This window comes from Stigmatopora argus, chromosome 11, assembly GCF_051989625.1.
Source record: "Stigmatopora argus isolate UIUO_Sarg chromosome 11, RoL_Sarg_1.0, whole genome shotgun sequence".
NCBI classification, from domain to species: Eukaryota; Metazoa; Chordata; class Actinopteri; order Syngnathiformes; family Syngnathidae; genus Stigmatopora; species Stigmatopora argus.
In genome coordinates, this window is record NC_135397.1 from 2,235,860 (window position 1) to 2,256,014 (window position 20,155).

General features: G+C 39.8%; 1 protein-coding gene across 3 annotated transcripts in view; it reads left to right on the plus strand.

Moving 5' to 3' along the window:
- The window catches only part of grid1a (glutamate receptor, ionotropic, delta 1a), a 213,864-nt gene that overhangs the window by 163,485 nt on the left and 30,224 nt on the right, over positions 1-20,155 (plus strand). For all 3 annotated transcript variants that reach the window (XM_077613223.1, XM_077613224.1, XM_077613225.1), the window contains 6 exons: positions 4,251-4,352; positions 6,981-7,178; positions 8,288-8,618; positions 10,491-10,629; positions 15,476-15,671; positions 18,621-18,787. In XM_077613223.1, coding sequence (XP_077469349.1) covers positions 4,251-4,352; positions 6,981-7,178; positions 8,288-8,618; positions 10,491-10,629; positions 15,476-15,671; positions 18,621-18,787 — 1,133 coding nt within the window. The remainder of the gene's footprint in view (positions 1-4,250; positions 4,353-6,980; positions 7,179-8,287; positions 8,619-10,490; positions 10,630-15,475; positions 15,672-18,620; positions 18,788-20,155) is intronic.

Below are 20,155 nucleotides of genomic sequence, written 5' to 3' on the forward strand. Positions count from 1 at the left end.
GGTTAAAAGTGACGTTCGGATTACCATGGTCAGTTCATTTAAGAGTAACTCTACTTTGGTCTTAGAACATATACATACTCTCCCTAATGTTTCTCTTACTGTATATTAAAGGTAAAACTCTAGTATTATATGTTCATGTTCTGTTCTTTTGATGCTGTAAGGCGTTTAAGAATAGCATATAATGACAAAAAAAATAATCGTTACAATCCTGTTTTTTGGTCATCACGTATTTTCCTTAGAACTGAAAATATTGAACAAATTCTGTCGGAGGCTGTGTTTTGTTCTGCGGATTAAATGTAGAACACGAGAACGTAGAGCATGAAGAAGTGAGAAATTAATAAAAGAGCAGTTTTCAAGATAAACCACTTGGGATCAGAACTGACCGAGAAAGATGTTTTGTCATTGGCGACCTCGGCCTGGCACGTGCGCTTGCCAGGTTTTTTTCTTTTATTCGAAGAAAACACAGCGGGGTTCTGCCTAATCAGAGCAATAATTTTGTCACAGCTGCCAATTTTGGCCCAAATGCCACGAAGTGGAGACCCAAAACAAGGCCCAGTGGTCCCTGCCTTCATCTAGCCAAATTGGACTGCCATTATATCCTCCGCCACTGTATAACAGTGCTTATTTGGCATTTGTGTTTGGCTCACATTGTGCCCCCAGAGAACTGGACAGACTTTTACTTTGTGGCCAAAAATCACCAAAGAATGTGTTACCTGTGTCATTGAACCGCCAAACATCCATTTTTGTCCAAATTATGGCGACCTGGCTCAATTCATGCAGCCAAGGATATCTTTTTCAATAGTGTTTGCTAGATTTAGCAGTGTACACATTAGTACTGTGTAAAAAAAAAAAGCCCTGATCCGATACTCTGTACGGCTATTTTTGGAGTATTGGACAGAATTGGATTTGGTCATAAAATCAAGTATAGTCGTAGTTGCATGTTTTCATTGATCGTTCATGATTTTTGATGATTGCTGTAAATTAAAACACTTTGATTGTAACAGACAGAGTATTGTGTTAAATTTGTAAACTGAACATTTCATAAGATACCAACGTGGTTCACGTTAATGCAAAAAAAATGAGGTTTTTTTTCGCTTTGGTATAGGCAAAAGCATGAAAAAATAAGCATTACAACTTCCCTACTTGTGATTCATTTCAAAATACTAACATTTGCAAACATAAGCCACTATTTATAATCAAAAATGGTTTTGGAGGGGAGATTTGCGGTTGTGAGTAGAGATATAATATAATTTTTGTGTGTGGTCTGCGTTGGTGGTTATCTAATGAACACTGCAGTCTATAAGAGAACACCAACTCCTATTTTGTGTGTGATTGCTCACATTTGCAGTAAGTTATTATGCAAAAAAAAACACGCACACATCTACAATGCCACTTTCTCCAAATAAAGGTCAATTTTGTTACCATAATGTGAGAATTAACTCGTTTTTATGAGCAATACTGCCCATGAATCATTCATTAAGATGCAGGAATTCTGAATTACAATGTACTTTTTGGCTTATGAAAAAAAAAATACAAGAAAAAGATGAGTTGCAGCTAAATTTCAACTTTTAATGCTTGCCGTCTAGTTTTAATGAAATCATCATCCGCAGAGTCGCACGTTGATGACTTCACCAACAAAATTGATCTGAATGCCGATGGTTGATTCGTTCTTTTATCTCCGGGTGTGATGAAAAAATGTGTAATTGGAGATAAAACAGATCATCTCCAAATGTTCCCCCCTTTTTTGCCATGTTGAGAAATCCAAACAGTCGCTCGTAATGTCACCTCATCTTATAAATTTCCAACTTATCTGCTTTGACTTGTCATTGTTATATTAAGTTCTAACTTGACACATTACGGTAATACGCGGCAGACAGCTGGTTGAAGGCATCGAGAAAGATAAGACGGAACGCGTTTGAATGGTCAGCTTGTATCTCCTCATGCGTCTGGAAATGAGCGATAGCTTCATTGGGGTTTTTACGCAGGGGAAAAAGTCAGTGACAGGAAACATACGGAGCAATATTTTCTTTATATCACTTTATTATTTTGCCGTTTATTATACCCGGGTATATTAAATGATTTTTGCTTTTTTGAGCCTCCCATTTGTCCGCCATTTAATATACCCCTGCCATTTAATATACCTTGGTATATTAAATGGGGGGATATATTAAACAGCAAAATACAGTAAGTATTTGTATTTTTTTTTATTGTGTACAAAGCTACCTGCAAGAACATAACGACACGTTTTACAAACACAGTTGAGATGCTTTGTTATGGTTGTAATTCTTCCTGGATCACATTTTATCAGAATATATTTTAATGCTGTTATGGCAACTCTTATCGTTGATCAAAAGATTAGATGAGATAGTGTGTTCTTTTTTTATTCATTCATTTTCTGAATCACGCTAACCACTCTTTCGCCAGGCGAACTGAACTATCTTTTATTCTTTATTTATTTTAAAAATCACTTTATATCAATACTCTTTTAACTGGGCATCTCACAAAGTGAACTTTTCCAATGCGCAACTCTGAAACTACTTTGTTCCACTTTGAGCGTATTGTTCCACATGCATAATGGCGGCGTTCAAGCGGTTCAATGACAAGGATCATCAAGCGTCTCCATCATGTAGTGGAGGCACTTGTGATGCAACCGCGTTTAAGAAAATGAAAAAGATAAATAACGAATCCCTATGCTCCTTTTGTCCGTCGGAAACAGCCACTGGCATTTCCCCAGCCTCATTAAATATCCAGCTCGCTCGCCATTAGCCAAATAGCCGTCATTATGGTGACTTTTTAAAAAGGCGTATCAGAGAATTTCAATCAGTCAATACCGTCCGTCCCTTTGTGCCGCAGCGTTGCTTACCGAGTAGATTTCCAATGACGTTTGGGTCCTACAAAGCGCCACTTTTGAGAAAAGATCGATCAAACGCAGGCACGTGTTGAAAGCCAGTTGCTGTATTATTGTTTTTAGGACTGTAAATTCTAAGGATTGTATAAAAAAAATACAGTAAGACGTCACATGCGAGGGATCTCGGAGAGAAAAACAACAATGTCAATGTTTGCCAAAAGGTCAAAGCTAATTGCAGTTGTCCTTTTAATGCAACTTTTATGCATTAAACAGTAAATACATAAAAATTACACATGATTAGATTTGATATAACGGTTCTTGAGAATATTTGTTTGAGAGTTGTTGGTAAGATCTTAACAATAGATACGTATCCGCTTTTTAAACCTTGAAATGAGTCTCGTTAATTCTTAGTATATTTAGTTTTTATGAAATAAATCATGTAAGTTTGAAAATGATGCTTTTTAAATGAATGTTACTCATCACCAGAAGATGTTTTTTTTAAAATTAATACATAACACTAAAGTACATAATATATAATTATATATTTTTATATATTATTTTAAATCTCATTATACTTGTATAATGACAATGAAAGCATTCAATTCAATGAAGAGCATGAATGAGAACGAATAGTTTTAGGACAATTTAACAGCTGATCGTTTGCCAGTAATTGTTTAATTCCACAGATATTTTTTTTTTATATATATTAAGGGACTTTGACATTTTCAGGATTACTTTTGGTGAGAAGTTTGCCGGCTGAAAGGTGCTCAGCATCCAGCGAGGCTCGCCATTTGTCCTCGGGCCGTGCTTCTTGTCCTGTCAGCTCCAGTGGGAAAGACACCTGAAATGTGATGTGTCACATCCTAGAGAATTCTCATCCAGCTTGAAGCGCTGATTAACAATTTACACGACATTTCCTTCGCCAGCGCAGACACAACTCACAAAGTTGACGCGGTGGAAAAAAAAAAACGTCTTCACGTCCTTTCTCATAAAGTCTTTTAGCCGGGTTACGATAGATTAGCCGTCCTCTCCTTCGATCCGGGTATTCCACATCTGTCTTGCTTTCATTTCTGATCACTAAGCCCGCAGTGGAATAGCTTCCAAAGTGCAGCAAAACATGGCGATTGGTTTGCCAAAGACCGCTAACAGCATACTAATGGATGTCGGTTGTCGTTCTGGCGACCAGATGCCATTTTAGATACCGCCGTTGTTGTTATTAGCCGGGGTGATAGCATTTCATGTTTCGTAAATGGCCTCTTTACTTTGTGAAGTCTTTATTCAGTAAATTGTATGCTTCCACAATTCTTTTTCTGAAGTATCTCTGTGTAGTTTGCTACAAAGAGACCAGAGTCTGAAGGTCATGCACCTCCGTCTCTGACTGCTTCTGCCATTCCTCTTACAGTTGGCGTCATGGGACTCTACCCGAGGTCTCAACGGAAGCTTGAAGGAGAACCGGATCGAGAGTGGGATGCAGGGGGTCACGCTCAAGATCGTCACGTTGCTGGTGAGTTCAATTTCCACTGAAGCTTTAAACTTGGAGTTATTATGCACTTGCAACAGTATGGATTTGTTCTTTTTGGAAAAAAAATGCATAGAAAACACAGGCTTATGGAATTACCGAATTAAAAAAAAAAATTGTTGCATATTTTTATTAACTTCATTTGGTATGTTCTTTACTTTTCCGTTTGGGAAAGCAGAGATTTAACACGCTAGTAAAACTTAATGTAAAAATCCTGTGAAAATATAAGAAAATAGAATAATAGTTACCATTTGGCACATTGCAAACTCCTTTGAGCCGAAACGTGCATAAAACAATTGTATCCAAATGACTATAAATAATTAAATGTTCCACTTTGGGACAAGCTGCAAGCTTTTCCCTAAGTGGAGGTCAAAGTAAACTTTTGCATCAGGGAAAAAAAAAGGCTAAAACCTCTGGGAACGGGTAAAGGACGTGACAAGCTCGACCACTCGTCACCCGAGAGGACTTTTTAAGATCTTTTCCCGCACGAAATGAGGCCATTGGAAAAGCCTTCAAAGTCAACGTGCCCTCCGCCAACTTTCCATCCCACTCCGACTCACTGCGCTTCCTCGTCTTGTTCACGCATGGCTTCTCCTGCACTGTATTTATTCGCACAAGTTCAGCTCAACACTGTCTACTTCATCACGCCATAAACTCCGGTTGGCACAACTTCACCACTTCTTCCATCCATCCATCACCACTGTCAGATATTAAAAAAACACAAACCCCTGAACTGGGACAATACTGTTAAATATGCAGATACCACCTTAGTTTACAAAATCTTTCAACACAAAGCTCCTCCTCAACTGCAAGATTTTGTACAAAAAAATCCAACACAACAAAGGCTGGCTCTAGAGGTGACTGTGTAGTTCCCTTCAAAAAGACTGCTAAATTAGCCAAAGCACCTTCTCTCTTCATACCTGGAACTCAATACCAATTAGCATACGTGAACTCCCGTTTCTGAACCTGTCAATCTGGCCAATCATCTTAAAGCATGGCTATTAGACGAACAAAATTGCGATCACAACGCTGTCTAAAACTGTGCTACGTGTGTGTGGGGCTGTCCAATATGTGTCATTATTCATCTTCAACCTTCTTTCGAGTCAAATTGTCTAATATATATGTAACGCTTTAAGTATCAACTCATTGGCTGCCATTGACACCATTTTTACAACTCCCCCTGGTAGTAAGATGTACCAGGGAGTTGCAGAATAACCCGGCCAATGAGGAGACAGACACACAAGGCAATTAACATTACATGATAATTTATTAACACCAAAGTCAACAGAAAACCGGAACTACGGGACAACATAGGGGAAGCAAAAGATACTAAAGTGGCACCCTTAAATGAAAAAGGTATAAAACCACTCCCCCAGACAGGTGTTCAAATGAACACCCCAAAATACAGGAAATAAGGCCTAAGGGTGCCACTGTGAGAACTGATGGAATAAAAGTCTAGACACAGAAATAACATCCAAATCATTTTGACTGGGAAGGCTGGCAGTGGTTGTTCGATGGCTGTATTTTTTATATTCCTTTGAGCCACCAAGCAGCAAAAAGAAAGACAAGTGTTTGTTTTGTAATAAGTAACTTGCGAGGTATTGGATCCGCACTCCGTATCGGCAGATCCTCCAAATCAGGTGACCCGGGCTCAAACTCGGGTGCAAAACTACGGGATCGGAACAACTCCACTTTTAATTCCAGTCTGACATTAAATAAAGATCGGGCCAATTGTAAACGGAAAAGGTTATTTCCATATTGATGAAGTGCCGGCGTCAACGTGACGCCGGGTATTATGGGTTGTGTAGCCAGAAAATCGTTTTATCAGTTCAGGCTGACTTCTGGTGACCGATCGTGGCCTCAACTCCACAAAGCCGTTCGCAGAGAATCACCATGAATGATTCAAGCGAGGGGTGATGAACTTTTTCGGTTTGTGTGTCCTCTCCACTACGGTTCGCCGACATTTGTTAAGTGTAATTAACTTTCAGGCCCTCTGGGCAAATAAGTAGTGGTGGACTCACATTTCTTAGGGAAAGAATATCTGCATAGTAGAATAAGTCTACAGATAAAAGACCTTTTTCTAGCAAGTAGTCCAGCTCTTAGTACATCCCATAGACTTTGCGTTGATCTAATCGAAGCTTTATGTTTTAATAGATGGCTTTAAAATCCACTAGGAATGACACTTTCCCTTGATGTGTGGGTAAAAGTAAGCATTGACTAACGATTTGATTTGATTTTTTGGGGAAAATTAATTTATCAAAGTAGTTGGAGACTTTTATGAGATATGAATCGGCCAACATAGAGAAATTTGTTACACGAGGAACCCCGTAGTGCAGCCAGAGTGGCCATTTGATCATCGTCATGATGATTTGCAACATCGATAAAAAGCAAAGTCCCCACCCCCATTCTTTTGGTCTGTAATACACCCCAATGATCCAGCTTCCCAGAATTTTGTCCAAAACGTCTTGAGTTCCTCTTTGCTGTTTGACAAGTAGAACTGGTGCTAAGGGTCAATTTTTCCAAAAATATCCATTTAGAGTTTAACACAGTAATGCCTGTTGGCTTGTTCTGCTTCCGTTCTATTGTTGAGGATGTCCAAATCTATGTGAACAGGAAGAACCTTTCGTGATGACGGCGGAGAACATCCTGGGCCAGGCCAAAAGATACAAGGGCTTTTCCATTGACGTCTTGGACGCCCTGGCCAAGATCCTGGGCTTCAAGTACGACATCTACCAAGTCGGGGACGGAAAATACGGCTCGGCACTCCCGAATGGTTCCTGGAACGGAATGATTGGAGACCTGATTGGCAAGGTCAGTGCAAAGTGTTACGCGTCCCAGACAAGCAATGTCCAAATTAAGATCCAAATCATTTCTCTTGCAGCACAGCTGCATTTTGTGGTTTTAGGAATAGAGACAAATGACTGAATTTTCTCTAATGGAAGTAAAACAGAAAAACATGTCTCATCTCAAAAGCTTTTATCTGCAAATCTGCCAGTCGGATACTTACCGGGATGTAGAAGGCAAAGGTTTGACAACATGACTGTAAAAAGTAATATTCATTTAGCGCAACCCTTAATGGACTTAAAGGTTGTTTTCTCATGTCATTTACAGAGAACAACTTGCTCAAAAATGTTCCTCTTATCTTCCATTTTTTTTATTTTGCGTTGAAGTGGAAGCCTGCACGAAACATTTCTACTTTATAAGAGACCCCAATAATTAGGACCACCGACTGGTGTTCACTGAGAGATCGCTCTGCAGATGTTGTGAAAATAAGCCTACTGAATACAAAAATCTTATTTCCAAAACAGGAGGGTCCAAACACTGTGAATTGCAGATTAGATAACTTTATTCATCCCGTTTTCGGGGAAATGATGAATCATAATCTATGCGATGTTTCCCAATTAATGTTTGCATTTACAGAGTTTCGTCATCTTATTGAAGCTAAACGTTTGGCAAATTGACTAAATTTTAATTTCGCATGTAATGTGTTTGTACGGGAGTGGCCCGGTGGCCTCACAGTTCTGGGATCGAGGGTTCAATCCCAGGTTCAGAATTTCCGGTTTGGAGTTTGGGTATTCTTACATGGATTTTCTCTGGTTCCCCAAATTCTGGGGTCGAGGGTTCGATCCCTGGTGGGTCCTCACTGAGTTTGCATGTTCTCCCCCGGGCTCCGGGTACTTTGGTTTTCCTTCCACATCCCAAAAACATGCATGCTAGGCTAGCTGGTTGAACACTCTAAATTGCCCCTAGCTAGCTATGATTGATTAGTTGTTTGTCTCTTTGTACCCTGCGATCCGCCTGATGTCCATTCATCATTGGCTGGGATAAGCTAAAGCCCCCCCGCGACCCTTGTGAAGATAGAAAATGACATTTTAATTGTGGTAGTTTTAGAATTCATCCGATTTTTTTTTTTCCAACAGAAAGCAGATTTGGCCGTGTCAGCCATCACCATCACGCCAGAACGCGAACGCGTGGTGGACTTCAGCAAGCGCTATCTGGACTACTCAGTGGGCATCCTGATGCGCAAATCGGAAGAAAAGATCAACATCTTCTCCCTCCTGGCGCCCTTCGACCTTGCCGTGTGGGCCTGCATTGCCGCCGCCATCCCGGTCGTGGGCGTGATGATTTTCCTGCTCAGGCGCATCCAGGCCATCCGATGCCAGAGCAACGCAGGCGGCCACTCGCAGCCTTCGCCCACCACCTCGCTGCAGAGCGCCATCTGGATTGTCTATGGAGCTTTCGTCCAGCAAGGTATGGAAATAAGTCATTTTTGGCAGAATTTGGAAATGACAAAAGGATGGAACATCGTAATCTTAGAGTGTGCCTGTTTTTCCACCAATTACTTTCCACCATTCAAATAATTCATCAATGACCGTACAAATAATATTGTAAATTGCATAGAAAGGGAAAAAATGTGTATTCAATGTTCATTTATGCTTTGTATTTTTAATAACAAAATGGTATGTTAAATAACTAATCAATCCGGTGGCCTGGTGGACAAGTGGTTTTCGTGCCGGCCTCACAGTTCTAGGGTCGAGGGTTCAATCCCAGGTCAGTCCTCACTGTGTGCCATTTGCATGCTCTCCCCGGGGTTGCGTGGCATTTCTCTGGGTACTCCGGGTTCCTCCCACATCCTAAAAACATGCATCCTAGGCTAGCTGGTTGAGTACTCTAAATTGTCACTAGCTATAACTAACTGGTTATTGCTTGCGATTGGCCGGTCACCGATTCACGGTGTCCCCCTTGCCTGGTACTCGTAGTTAGCTGCGATAGGCTCCAGCACCCCCCCGGCGATCCTGGTGAGGATATGCAGCTCAGAAAATGAATAAATGAACTAATCATTGACTTTTTTCTTAACTCTTAATGACATTTTCCCAAGTGCAATAAATTGCAGACTCTGCCGCATGGATGGGTTCCTCCACCCATTTGTATACACCCATAAAAAGTCAATTCCCTCATAATATTTCCCCTTTTATGACAAGTGGAAAATCATCCGGAGCAGCGAATGAAAACAAGCAAATAAGTTTTTGCTGGTGACGACAAAGTTTTATTAGAAATTTATTTGCAAGCGGAAGACGGACTGCCGCGCTAGCTCCACTTGACTTTCACAACGCACATTTCACATTCGATGACCTTTAAAGATCACTCAAAAGCGCGCATAATAAAAGTGACGGATGCCGTGGCGCCGCGCGTCTGACAAGGCGTTCACTTCCGTCCCGAGGCCGCAGCTGTGTCGAGGGTGACACACTCAGCCCAATGTTTCTCTCATCACATCATTTTGCGCCGGAGCCGGCTCCGTCGTGGCATTTCCACAGCGCACATTTTTTTTTTTCCCTTTCAAAAACTCAAATGTACCCTGACATTTCTCTGGAAGACTTTATAAGCTCTTTTTTGATTTGATGTTGTGAGCGCAGCGCGTCAGAAATGAAATGTGCAAAATTAACGCCGTGAACTGGTCTTCCGCAAAAAGCTCAAAAGACATGAAAGGGGGGAAAAGCACAACTATTAATGAAGACTGTAGTCTTTGAAACAAACTTTGAGGTGGTGGTTAAATTTTCATCAGAACTATGAAGTCGTGTCAATAATATCAAATAAAATGGACATACCAAAGGAGAAAAACATCGTTGGATATGGCCGGCAAAACGAGCTTAAATTCAGCCTACATAAAGCTGCGCCTCTCATTTTTAACACAAGGTGGTGCTAGTCAAATTGTTGAAATCAATGTAGAAAATTACAACTTCAGTGTTTAGTTTAACCTAAAATAAGAAATTCATTAAAAGTAATCCAACTTGCTGCTGGACATTTTGTCTTATGTAGATTTTCTATAGACATATAGATTTTGCAATATCCTTATCTGTGACTGACTGTCCCACGTATTATATATTGATTGATGCGGTAGCTTGCGTTTCTAGATGATGCCCTGTGTCCAAAAATCTGACATTGATGAACAGCTATGTAATTTTTAGGGTCATTTTACCCACGGTTCTCAGCTATTGTTCCCATTTCCCACAGAACTGCAGTACGGCATGTTGTTGGATATCAGTTCTAATCTCTCTGCCCTGAGAAAACACATCTTGTCATATAAAAAAAATGAACTGAATATGCATGTCTGCCCACACACAGGCGGCGACTCCATCCTGGGCTCGGTGGCCCTGCGTATCGTGATGGGCAGCTGGTGGCTATTTACTCTCATCGTGTGCTCGTCCTACACGGCTAACCTGGCTGCTTACCTGACTGTGTCCCGCTTGGATAATGCCGTACGGTAAGACACTAATATTCACCTCTTATTTTCTCTTTGATATTTAGGCTAATTGGGAGCTGGTGAGTGTAAAAACAAAGAATTATCTTTATACATGATGTTGTTTCTGAGAAAAATGCTGTCCACATCGTAAGTGGACGCCCTTGTAGTCCAAAATTTAACATTGTCGTCTTTGACAAACAAAAATGTGATGTCCACACGTGTGGACGCCAGGTCACAGGAGGTCAAATACCTTCACCGAGTCAGAATTTTTCCATCCGTGGTTCCCGGCCTCCCTCGAGTAGTTCCAAAAAAGATTGACGGAATTTAAAGTCTCGCTATCACAATTTTTTTACACACTAATTTATGGGTAGTCATGTGAAAGAGTATTCAAAAATCGACGAGCAAGACGCACACAGGTTCATAACTATTGAAAAAAGGACCGGTTCCAACAGAGGCGTACACAAATATACCCGTTGTGTTTGTCATGCGACGTGTTGTAATACAAAATTGAAAGTGGGTCAGAGAAGGAAGTAAATCCCAAAGAACGTGATAATGGAAAATGAATAGGTAGACAAGTATACTCGTTGTGTTTGTCATGCGACGTGTTGTAATACAAAATTGAAAGTGGGTCAGAGGAGGAAGTAAATCCCAAAGAACGTGGTATTTTACCTCAATGTCATTTTTTTATCTTTAAAACTGAGAGATATTTCCAGGGCTTTGATGAGTGAGAGAATACTAAATATGTGCTGAATTTTTTAATTATTGATGTATTTCTAAAGGCTTTTTTGTTTTTTTCTGTCCAGTCTTGCATATTTAGACGCTGCCAACGTACTGCAAATCCTAACTGCATGAACACATGGAAAATGATAACAATTGAGCAAAACAAAACAAATACAAGCCTGTCAAAATGTTCTCCCCGCCATCCTCAGAAGTAACGTGTTTCATAAATCATGTAGCTGGCGTGGGATTATTTGCAAAAAACACGCGGTAATCTTTGTAAACATGAAACACACCCGGGAAGGCCTTACATGTTGTTTGTTTGGGAGAGAATTCCAGGTTGGCAAAAAAAAAGCTGTGAGAAAAGTGAGCCTTTGGGGGGCAATCAAAGTGACAGCCGCAAAACAAAAATATTCCACGTAAAAAACAACGCTGAATTTGACCGTGTCTGTGCTGTTTGGAAAAGGACAAAATTCACAAACCGGATTCGTGGCCGAGCGCCCTTGAAGCAAATACGTTCAAACAAGCAGCACATCATCACTGATTTTATCATTAGGACAAATTGACTTAAACGCAAGGTGGGATTTAAGCGTTTTCGGACCACCGAGAAGCCGGATGAGAAATGCTCCACCTTTTAAATCCGATGAGTCTGCCTTCTTCTCCAGGAGGATGCATGTAGTGTCAAGGTTAAAAAAAAAGAATCTTGGCAATACTGCAAAGCCTGATTAAAGAAAAAAAAACCTTGAGCCTGAGCAGAAAGTTCCAATTGAAACTTTTCTACAAAGTAAGGCTAATGAATTAATTTGATAAACACACCTTATACCTCGGCCGGACCGATCAATACTCCATCCCTTAAAAATTCCATCTTTTCTGCTCTAGAAATGATGCCCGTTGCTCGCTTGTCCTACTTTTCAAGGGAAAAGTGACATAAAAAACCTCATATTTTACCAGGCAGACTTAACAAGGTGCAATTTGTGACCCCTATCTAGTTGAATCGGAAAACGGTAAAGCTCCTTTATGATTATACGAGTAGTCAATTTCTTATGTCTCTCAAGTGAGGGTCATGCTGCCAACAAGATTTAAGAAATTGTCAAATCTAGGCGAGGGACCCTTTTATAAAAATAGCCGATTCTTGTTATAGTAGAATAAAAATGTATTTTGGAAATTTGAGGATTTTTTTTCTATTTTTCTGAGACAAATATCTGTCAACTAGGGAAGTTTTGATCATATTTTTTTCAATGCGACTTGAGTCCACCTGTATTTAGTGGATCTGCCGATAATTAGTCTCGATCCGCAACCCCGAAAATGTATGATAGTTTTTTTCCTAATTTAAAAGTGCTTCTAGTCACGAATAAATAAAATTATAATACGTCATGGTCAGCTATTGTGTCAATGATCCCCGATTTCACACGCTAACGAGGCAGGAATTATTTCTTTGTGTACGTAGAGGTTGATTAAGTCGTTAATTTGACACTTGATGGCTTGGTAGAAACTCCAAAGAAATAAGTTCATGTACCCAAATCAATAGTCCATAAGATAGCCCCTAGAATTAAAGTAATTTAAGCACTTTAATAACTATATTTAGCTGTCTTTACATCGGAAACTGGTTATATCATTTTCCGTACCGCTTATCCATGATTCCATTAATACAAAAAGAACTGCTTTTAATTAGGGATGTTCCCGATCTGATCAAGTGATCGAAATTTTCACAGGATTAGAATCGTGTAGAAAAAGATCGGGTTTGTAAAAGACATCTATTCAAATGTTTTCATCTCAGGGCTACAAAGCAACTAAATATCCAGTACAAGGATCTTTTCACAAGAAATAAAAATCAGTGTTTTTATGTTCTTTTTTTTTCTTTTCTCAACCCGACTGAAAAAGGCGTCAGATAATAACGTAACAAATTAACAAATTACATATTTCTGCTCAAAGTTTATCCCGGGCCGTGCTCTAGAGATTTCTAATTAAACGGATGAGTTGGCCCGACGTCATCATCTGAGATAAGCTTTTAGATTTCCTTTTGTTGTTGTTGTTTAAAAAAAAAATTATGGTCAATTGAGGCTGTAAAAACAGCATGGTCTCGCTACGCTAATTTGTTGCTTATGTGCAGAAAAATAGATAAAACACTTTGTTTACAGTATCCAACAGCTCCGTTTCAACTGGGGACACAGTCATGAAACTGGCATGAAATTGCAGGGTAAATTAATTAAATATTTTTGTTTTTGTAAATTACAACCATTACATTGACGGGCCACACCATTAGACACACTCGTGTTAGATCGCAGTAGGAAATTTGAATCAGTGTTGCCCAAAAAAAGTGCAACGCTGTAAAATTAGTCCGTTTCGCCCCCCACTTTTCCTCATCAGAGTTTTGAAATATCAGTTCACCCTGAGTCGGTTCTCATTGCATGAAATTGACAGTAAAGTTTATTTTTGTCATTTTCCCATCGCACAAGTGTACGTAAATCCACGCCCCACGGAGCTTATTTCAACCCCCAAAAATCTCATTTTCTTCACTGCGCCTTCATCACATTTGCATAATGGCGTCACGAGAGAGTCATTTTCAGATCGGCGGTTTTGTTCATGAAAAGCACATTAGCGCATGTTCTTATGAGCCGTTAATGGCCAATTGGAGGGATTAATGCCGCAGTCGTTCAGAATGCTAACCCTTGGATTTCTCGTCGTCCTTGGCGTGGGCGTCTTGGAATCCGCGTTGTGGCGGCGCTGGGGAAGATTTTGGGAGTCGTTACAGGTGCAGATCATTTGTTCGATGAACAGCAGATCAATGAGTATTAATGAGATGCATGCAGAAGAGTGATGAAAAAAAATATGATTAAAAAGATGCTAGATGTAGCGCCTGAGTGCTCCTATTGTTGAGCTCGGGAAAAGAGCTACGTAGTTCCCCAGCCATAGGTTCCCTACTCCTGGGCTAAAGGGTCTTACGGGTCTAGAATTCTTCTTTCTTATTTCGGGAATGTTACATTCACATCTGCGGACAATCTGTTGTAGTCTTCCGTGATGTTAATGTGTTCGTTTTTGTCACTGTGGGAAGATGTAAACTTGAAAATGCCAGAAATTCCTCTGATTGTTTGCTGAGCATTTTCCAAACTAAAAGGCAGCGAAGGTCAATGACACGATGGCAAGCCAGTGGAGATTCAAAACAGGTCTTTTTTCAACAAAAGTTGTGTAGGACAGGCTGAGACGCTTAACTTAGAGGAGGATCTTTTAGGGATATAGTATTATTGGCACCATGACAGTTGGGTGGCAAGAACTGACAAACACGATGGTAGGGAGTGAAGACGTGACAAACGGTTCGCAGGCGTAATCTTCAATATATAGAAACACCTGAAAACCGGAGGAGGTCTAGCTAGAGCAAGGGTGTCAAACCGATTTCGCCGAGGGCCGCAGTGGGTCTTGGTCTTTGTTCCAACCGATCCAGTGCCGACATTTTAACCAATCAGGTGTCTCCTAAAATAAGTAGCACCTGACTTTAATTAACTGATTACACTTGCAAAAAGTATCCTCTTGTTGAGTTGGAATGAAAACCTGCACCCACTGCGGCCCTTTGAGGACCGGTTTGACACCCCTGAGCTAGAGTCAGAAGTTTAAGGTATGTGTCTAGGACAAAGTCAAAGTAATTCTAAGCCCTGTGATTATTTTGTTTCATAGAAAGTTGGGCCAAATTTGGTGAGTCTACTTCTACAAAGGAACAAGTACAAATATTTGAAATCACTTTGACCAACATTGGATGTGTGGGAAATTGCTAAATAATCCTACCGGTATCTGTCCTTTCCTGATCACCCGCAAATATTTTTTTAATCCTCACGGTCCTTTTTGCTGGGAAGTCATAGCAATAGACCAGTTAAATTCTGTGCAAAACAATTCAATTTCATGTCAGAAAGAAAAAAAAAGCTACCATGCTGCAAAACAATAATGTCACAAAAGATCCTCCTACTGGCGTCTATCATTTTGAGTGACCAAGGTCAGTCAATCAAAGACAAGAATTCAAAACGCAACAGAATAGAAGACTACATTCAAGAACAGCTACTACTGAAAATCAGTCTTTTTACTTCCTAGACACTTGTTCCACCCTAAATCTTTGGCAAAAAGATAAACCGATAACCCTTGTCCCACTGCTGCCATTTTCCAGGTCTTTCCAGGACCTGTCCAAGCAGGCGGACCTCGCATACGGGACGGTGAGAGACTCGGCGGTGTACGACTACTTCCAAGCCAAAGGCACCAACCCCTTGGAGCAGGACAGCACCTTTGCCGACCTCTGGAAAACGATTAACAAAAACAACGGTTTCGAGCACTCCGTCTCAGGCCCGTTCGAAGGCATCAAGAAGGTGAGTGTCCAAAAATTTGATTTTAAGCAATACTCAGGCGACTTAAAGTTTATTTTGTTTAAAAAAATAAGATTTTCAAGCACTGCACCTCCGACGTAATATTTTATGAGTCCTTTCCTGTTCATCAAATATAGAAAGAGCAGGCAGATGTAAGTTGAAGAAGGTGAAATCTATAATTGAAAATCTCTGTTAAGACCACGTATCTAACGAGGACGGCACCCCGTTGAGCGCGGACCTCCACCGAGTCCAATTGCATCAGTACCATTCCTGGTCTTTGGGTTGAGGATTCATTGCCGTCATGAAAATGGAACATCTAGATCGATTCAAGTATCATATCAGGCTCAATTTCTATGTTATATCGAATGTCTAGAAGTTTTCTTTTTCCATTCCACATCAATATTTCCCAAAACTAAGGCTTTACTACTGCTTTGGATTTATTTAACTTCCATCTTGTATCCAAACATAGGTTGAAAGTTTGCTGTAAAATATCAATATTACGTTCCGTATCCACAGTTCCATAAATTTTCGCTTCTTAGCCACGAAGTACAGGAAGTAATGAGTAACTTTGTGGCCGTCAACCAAAAGTGAGCATATTATATTTCACTATTTTCAAAGCGCTACTTTCAAAGTAGGGTTTTTTTCTGGGTCAGTTTCTATTATATCGAAGGACTAGAAGTTTTCTTTTTCCACATCAATATTTCCCAAAACTAAGGCTTTACTACTGCTTTGGATTTGTTTAACTTCCATCTTGTATCCAAACATAGGTTGAAAGTTTGCTGTAAAATATCAATATTACGCTCCGTATCCACAGTTCCATAAATTTTCGCTTCTTAGCCACCAAGTACAGGAAGTAATGAGTAACTTTGTGGCCGTCAACCAAAAGTGAGCATATTATATTTCACTACAAAGCGATCCGAGTTGGGTTTTTTTCTGCCAAGTCGTTTAAATAAGCAACATGTCCTGGTGGTGACACGAAAATGAGCATCCTTCCTCCACGCCTGTTTTGCGAGGGCGAGTTGACTTCTGGACTTTGCGCCGTCTTAATGAGACGCGAGGTGCAGAAGCTCCGTCCGTGGCGTTTGTTGACGGCACCGTCGGATGCAAGGGCACCACAGGGAATACCGTACCGTCATAGCGGCGAAGGCGACAAAAACAACAAAGCGCAAATCCAAAAGGATCGCGGAGCCATTCTCATCTTCTGCGGCGCTTGTCGGCGGCAACTATTTTGGTCAATGTTGTCCCCGTCAATTTATCTGCGCTTTTTTACTACATTCAAATTGCAAGTTTTCTATCCCGCAGCTAAATCTCTCTCGTAGCGTCTCAATTAAAACCTCGAAGTAGTTCTCAAACCTTCCAGACCAACTCCTTCCATGACCGCCATATTGTAATTGCCATTCTAACAATTTATAGTCCTCAGTATATTAACGTTAGCTGTATTTATGATTAAATTAAGCAAGAAACCGCAATGCTCTAAATCACAATTATGAAATTAATCACCTAAATGAATGCTTTGTTGGAATTTAATGCAACTGTATGAAAGTTAAAGACAACTGAACTGTAGTTGGAAAATGTACTGTAGATCAAAAGCCAATGTTTTTTTCAAAAGTGCAAGTTGACAACTTTGAGAGAAGCCTTTGAAAAAAGCGCCTTAACAGCTGTCAGGTTATTTTTGGCATTTTTAGTCACATCATCAGGATAATATTTTGACAATGTGACTGAGAGAAAGTTCACCAAAGTTGAATCACAGGATGTAATGGAAAAGAAAGGCAAACATATAATTTTTTGACACTAATGCAACACTTCAGACGGCACAAAAAGTCATTCGGTTTCCCAGGAAAAAAAGTTTTTGATTTTTATTGTTGTGCTGCGCCGTCTCGTGTAATGAGCCAGGATTATTTTTTTGTACAGAACAATACCAAATTGATTTCTGTCAAAAATCAATGCGACACATGGTTAGTCATGTTTTTTATCAGGCTCAAATTTTTATCCTTTGTGAATATGTGTGTTTTGATGGTTCTTTTTCTGAGGTGGGATATAGAGAACAAAGCAATAGGAACAAAACTGCAGAACCAAAATGTATCTAATGTTGAGCCTGCATAGTTCCGAGTGAGTAGACTCGTTGTTTTTATCGTGTGACGAAATAGAAAGTGGGTCAGAGGAGGGATGTCCCAAAGAATTTTGACCATACGAGTTCAAACCATAAGTTAAATCAAAGAGAAGAACCTAAGACAAAAGTATCTTGGACTCCATTAACATCGGATCCCCATCGCCTACTGAACATTAAATATCTTATAATTATGACCCTTGACTCTACAAGTGAGCTTAGTGATTGTAAAACAAATAATAATAAAACAGCTTTTTTTTTACTAATGCACTTTTGGCGATGCTTTGTTTGGGTTCCCGTGTGTTTGTCAACAGCCCACTCATTGGCCACATATCAAAGCAATCTTCAGTAAAATGTTTTTGATCAAAACAACATATTTCCCGGCTGGTCCACTTCCTCCGATTTGCTCAGTCAACTCAGGAAAAAAAATAGAGGCTTACATCCGAGTGATTTGGAGTACATATTAAGACATATTCAGACTTTTTCAGATAACACGATTGAAAAAAAAAATGCAAAAAAGAAGCCAATCTTACGTTACATCACTTGGTAATGACTACGATTTTCTGGCCAACAGCAAATCGGGTTAAAAATGGTGTTTTGCGCTTTTTTGTTTTATTATTCCAAGAAAAAACTCTACTGTTTTGGGCTCAGTGAAGTCCAATAAATGCAATTCTGATAGTTGAAATACAATTATGCCTGAAGTTGTTTTTGAAAATTCTGAAGCGCGTTTCCGCCCAAACCATCGTAGACATCTGTGGAGGGTGCTTAGGCCAGAAAGTGCAAAAAACAAACTTCTAATGTAAACGAAGAAACTGTCATCTGATGTTTTTTGTGATCAACCCTAGGCAAAGCGAGAGTCCTACGCCTTCCTGTGGGACATGGCGGTGGTGGAATACGCGGCGCTCACCGACGACGACTGCACGCTGACGGTCGCCGGCAACAGCATCAGCACGCGTGGCTACGGCGTGGCTCTGCAGCACGGCAGTCCTTACAGGGACCTCTTCTCTCAAAAGTACGTACTCGTCGTTTCGTTAGCGCCATCTCGCCGCCTCGACGTGAAGCCCCCGCGGGTCACGATCTTGAGTGCGGGGGACAACGGCTGTGTTTCGCCGCCTCGTCCAAATGAATGTACGTTACGGCTTTTCCTATTAAACTTAGCGAGGCGGGATGCGTTAAAACCAGAAGGCAGAAGGAAATGGGGATATACTAATGCGCCGGCTGCTGCTTTCAGGTGAGAGTTGTTGCCTGGCAACCTCATAGCCATGCACCGAAGCCAATTTGGGGTCTCTTTTTTCTTTAAAAAAAAAAAGACCATGTATTGTAAGGCTTTTTTCTTAAAAAACGACCATGTATAGTAAGGCTTTTTTCTTAAAAAAATGACATAGTATAGTAAGGCTTTTTTCTTTAAAAAAAGACCATGTATAATAAGACTTTTTTTTAAAAAACGACCATGTATAGTAAGGCTTTTTTATTAAAAAACCGACATAGTATATAGTAAGGCTTTTTTTCTTAAAAAAAGGACATAGTATAGTAAGGCTTTTTTCTTTAAAAAGGACATAGTATAGTAAGGCTTTTTTCTTTAAAAAAAGACCATGAATAATAAGGCTTTTTTAAAAAAAAACGACCATGTATAGTAAGGCTTTTTTTTTAATGACATAGTATAGTAAGGATTTTTTTCTTTAAAAAAGGACATATTATAGTAAGGCTTTTTTTCTTAAAAAACGACATAGTAAGGCTTTTTTCTTTAAAAAAACGACATAGTATAGTAAGGCTTTTTTCTTTACAAAAACGACATAGTATAGTAAGGCTTTTTTCGTTTAAAAAACGACATAGTATAGTAAGGCTTTTTTCTTTAAAAAACGACATAGTATAGTAAGGCTTTTTTTCTTAAAAAACGACATAGTATAGTAAGGCTTTTTTCTTTAAAAAACGACATAGTATAGTAAGGCTTTTTTCTTTAAAAAAAAAACAACATTTTATAGTAAAGCTTTTTTCTTAAAAAAACAACATAGTATAGTAAGGCTTTTTCCTTAAAAAACGACATAGTATAGTAAGGCTTTTTTTCTTAAAAGACGACCATGTATTGGATGAATATAGCGAAGGTGTTTTTTGTAAGAATCGGGGGAAATTTGGTTATTAGTGCGGATAATTTGCGATATCAGCCGAATGTTTTTTGTTTTTCCGTGTTCCCTTTGTCTTTAAAGAGACGTACGTTTTCGTAACAGATGAGGTGAGATGGGGATATGCTGTTTTGCATTTGATGATGTGATCTGTAGTGAGACAGAGGAGCACATAGAGGAGGACTTGGAAATGTGAGCTCTGGTCTAGGAAAGAAAGGCTTTGGTTTTCATCCTAATGTGTCTTGTTGTTGTGGTTTTTT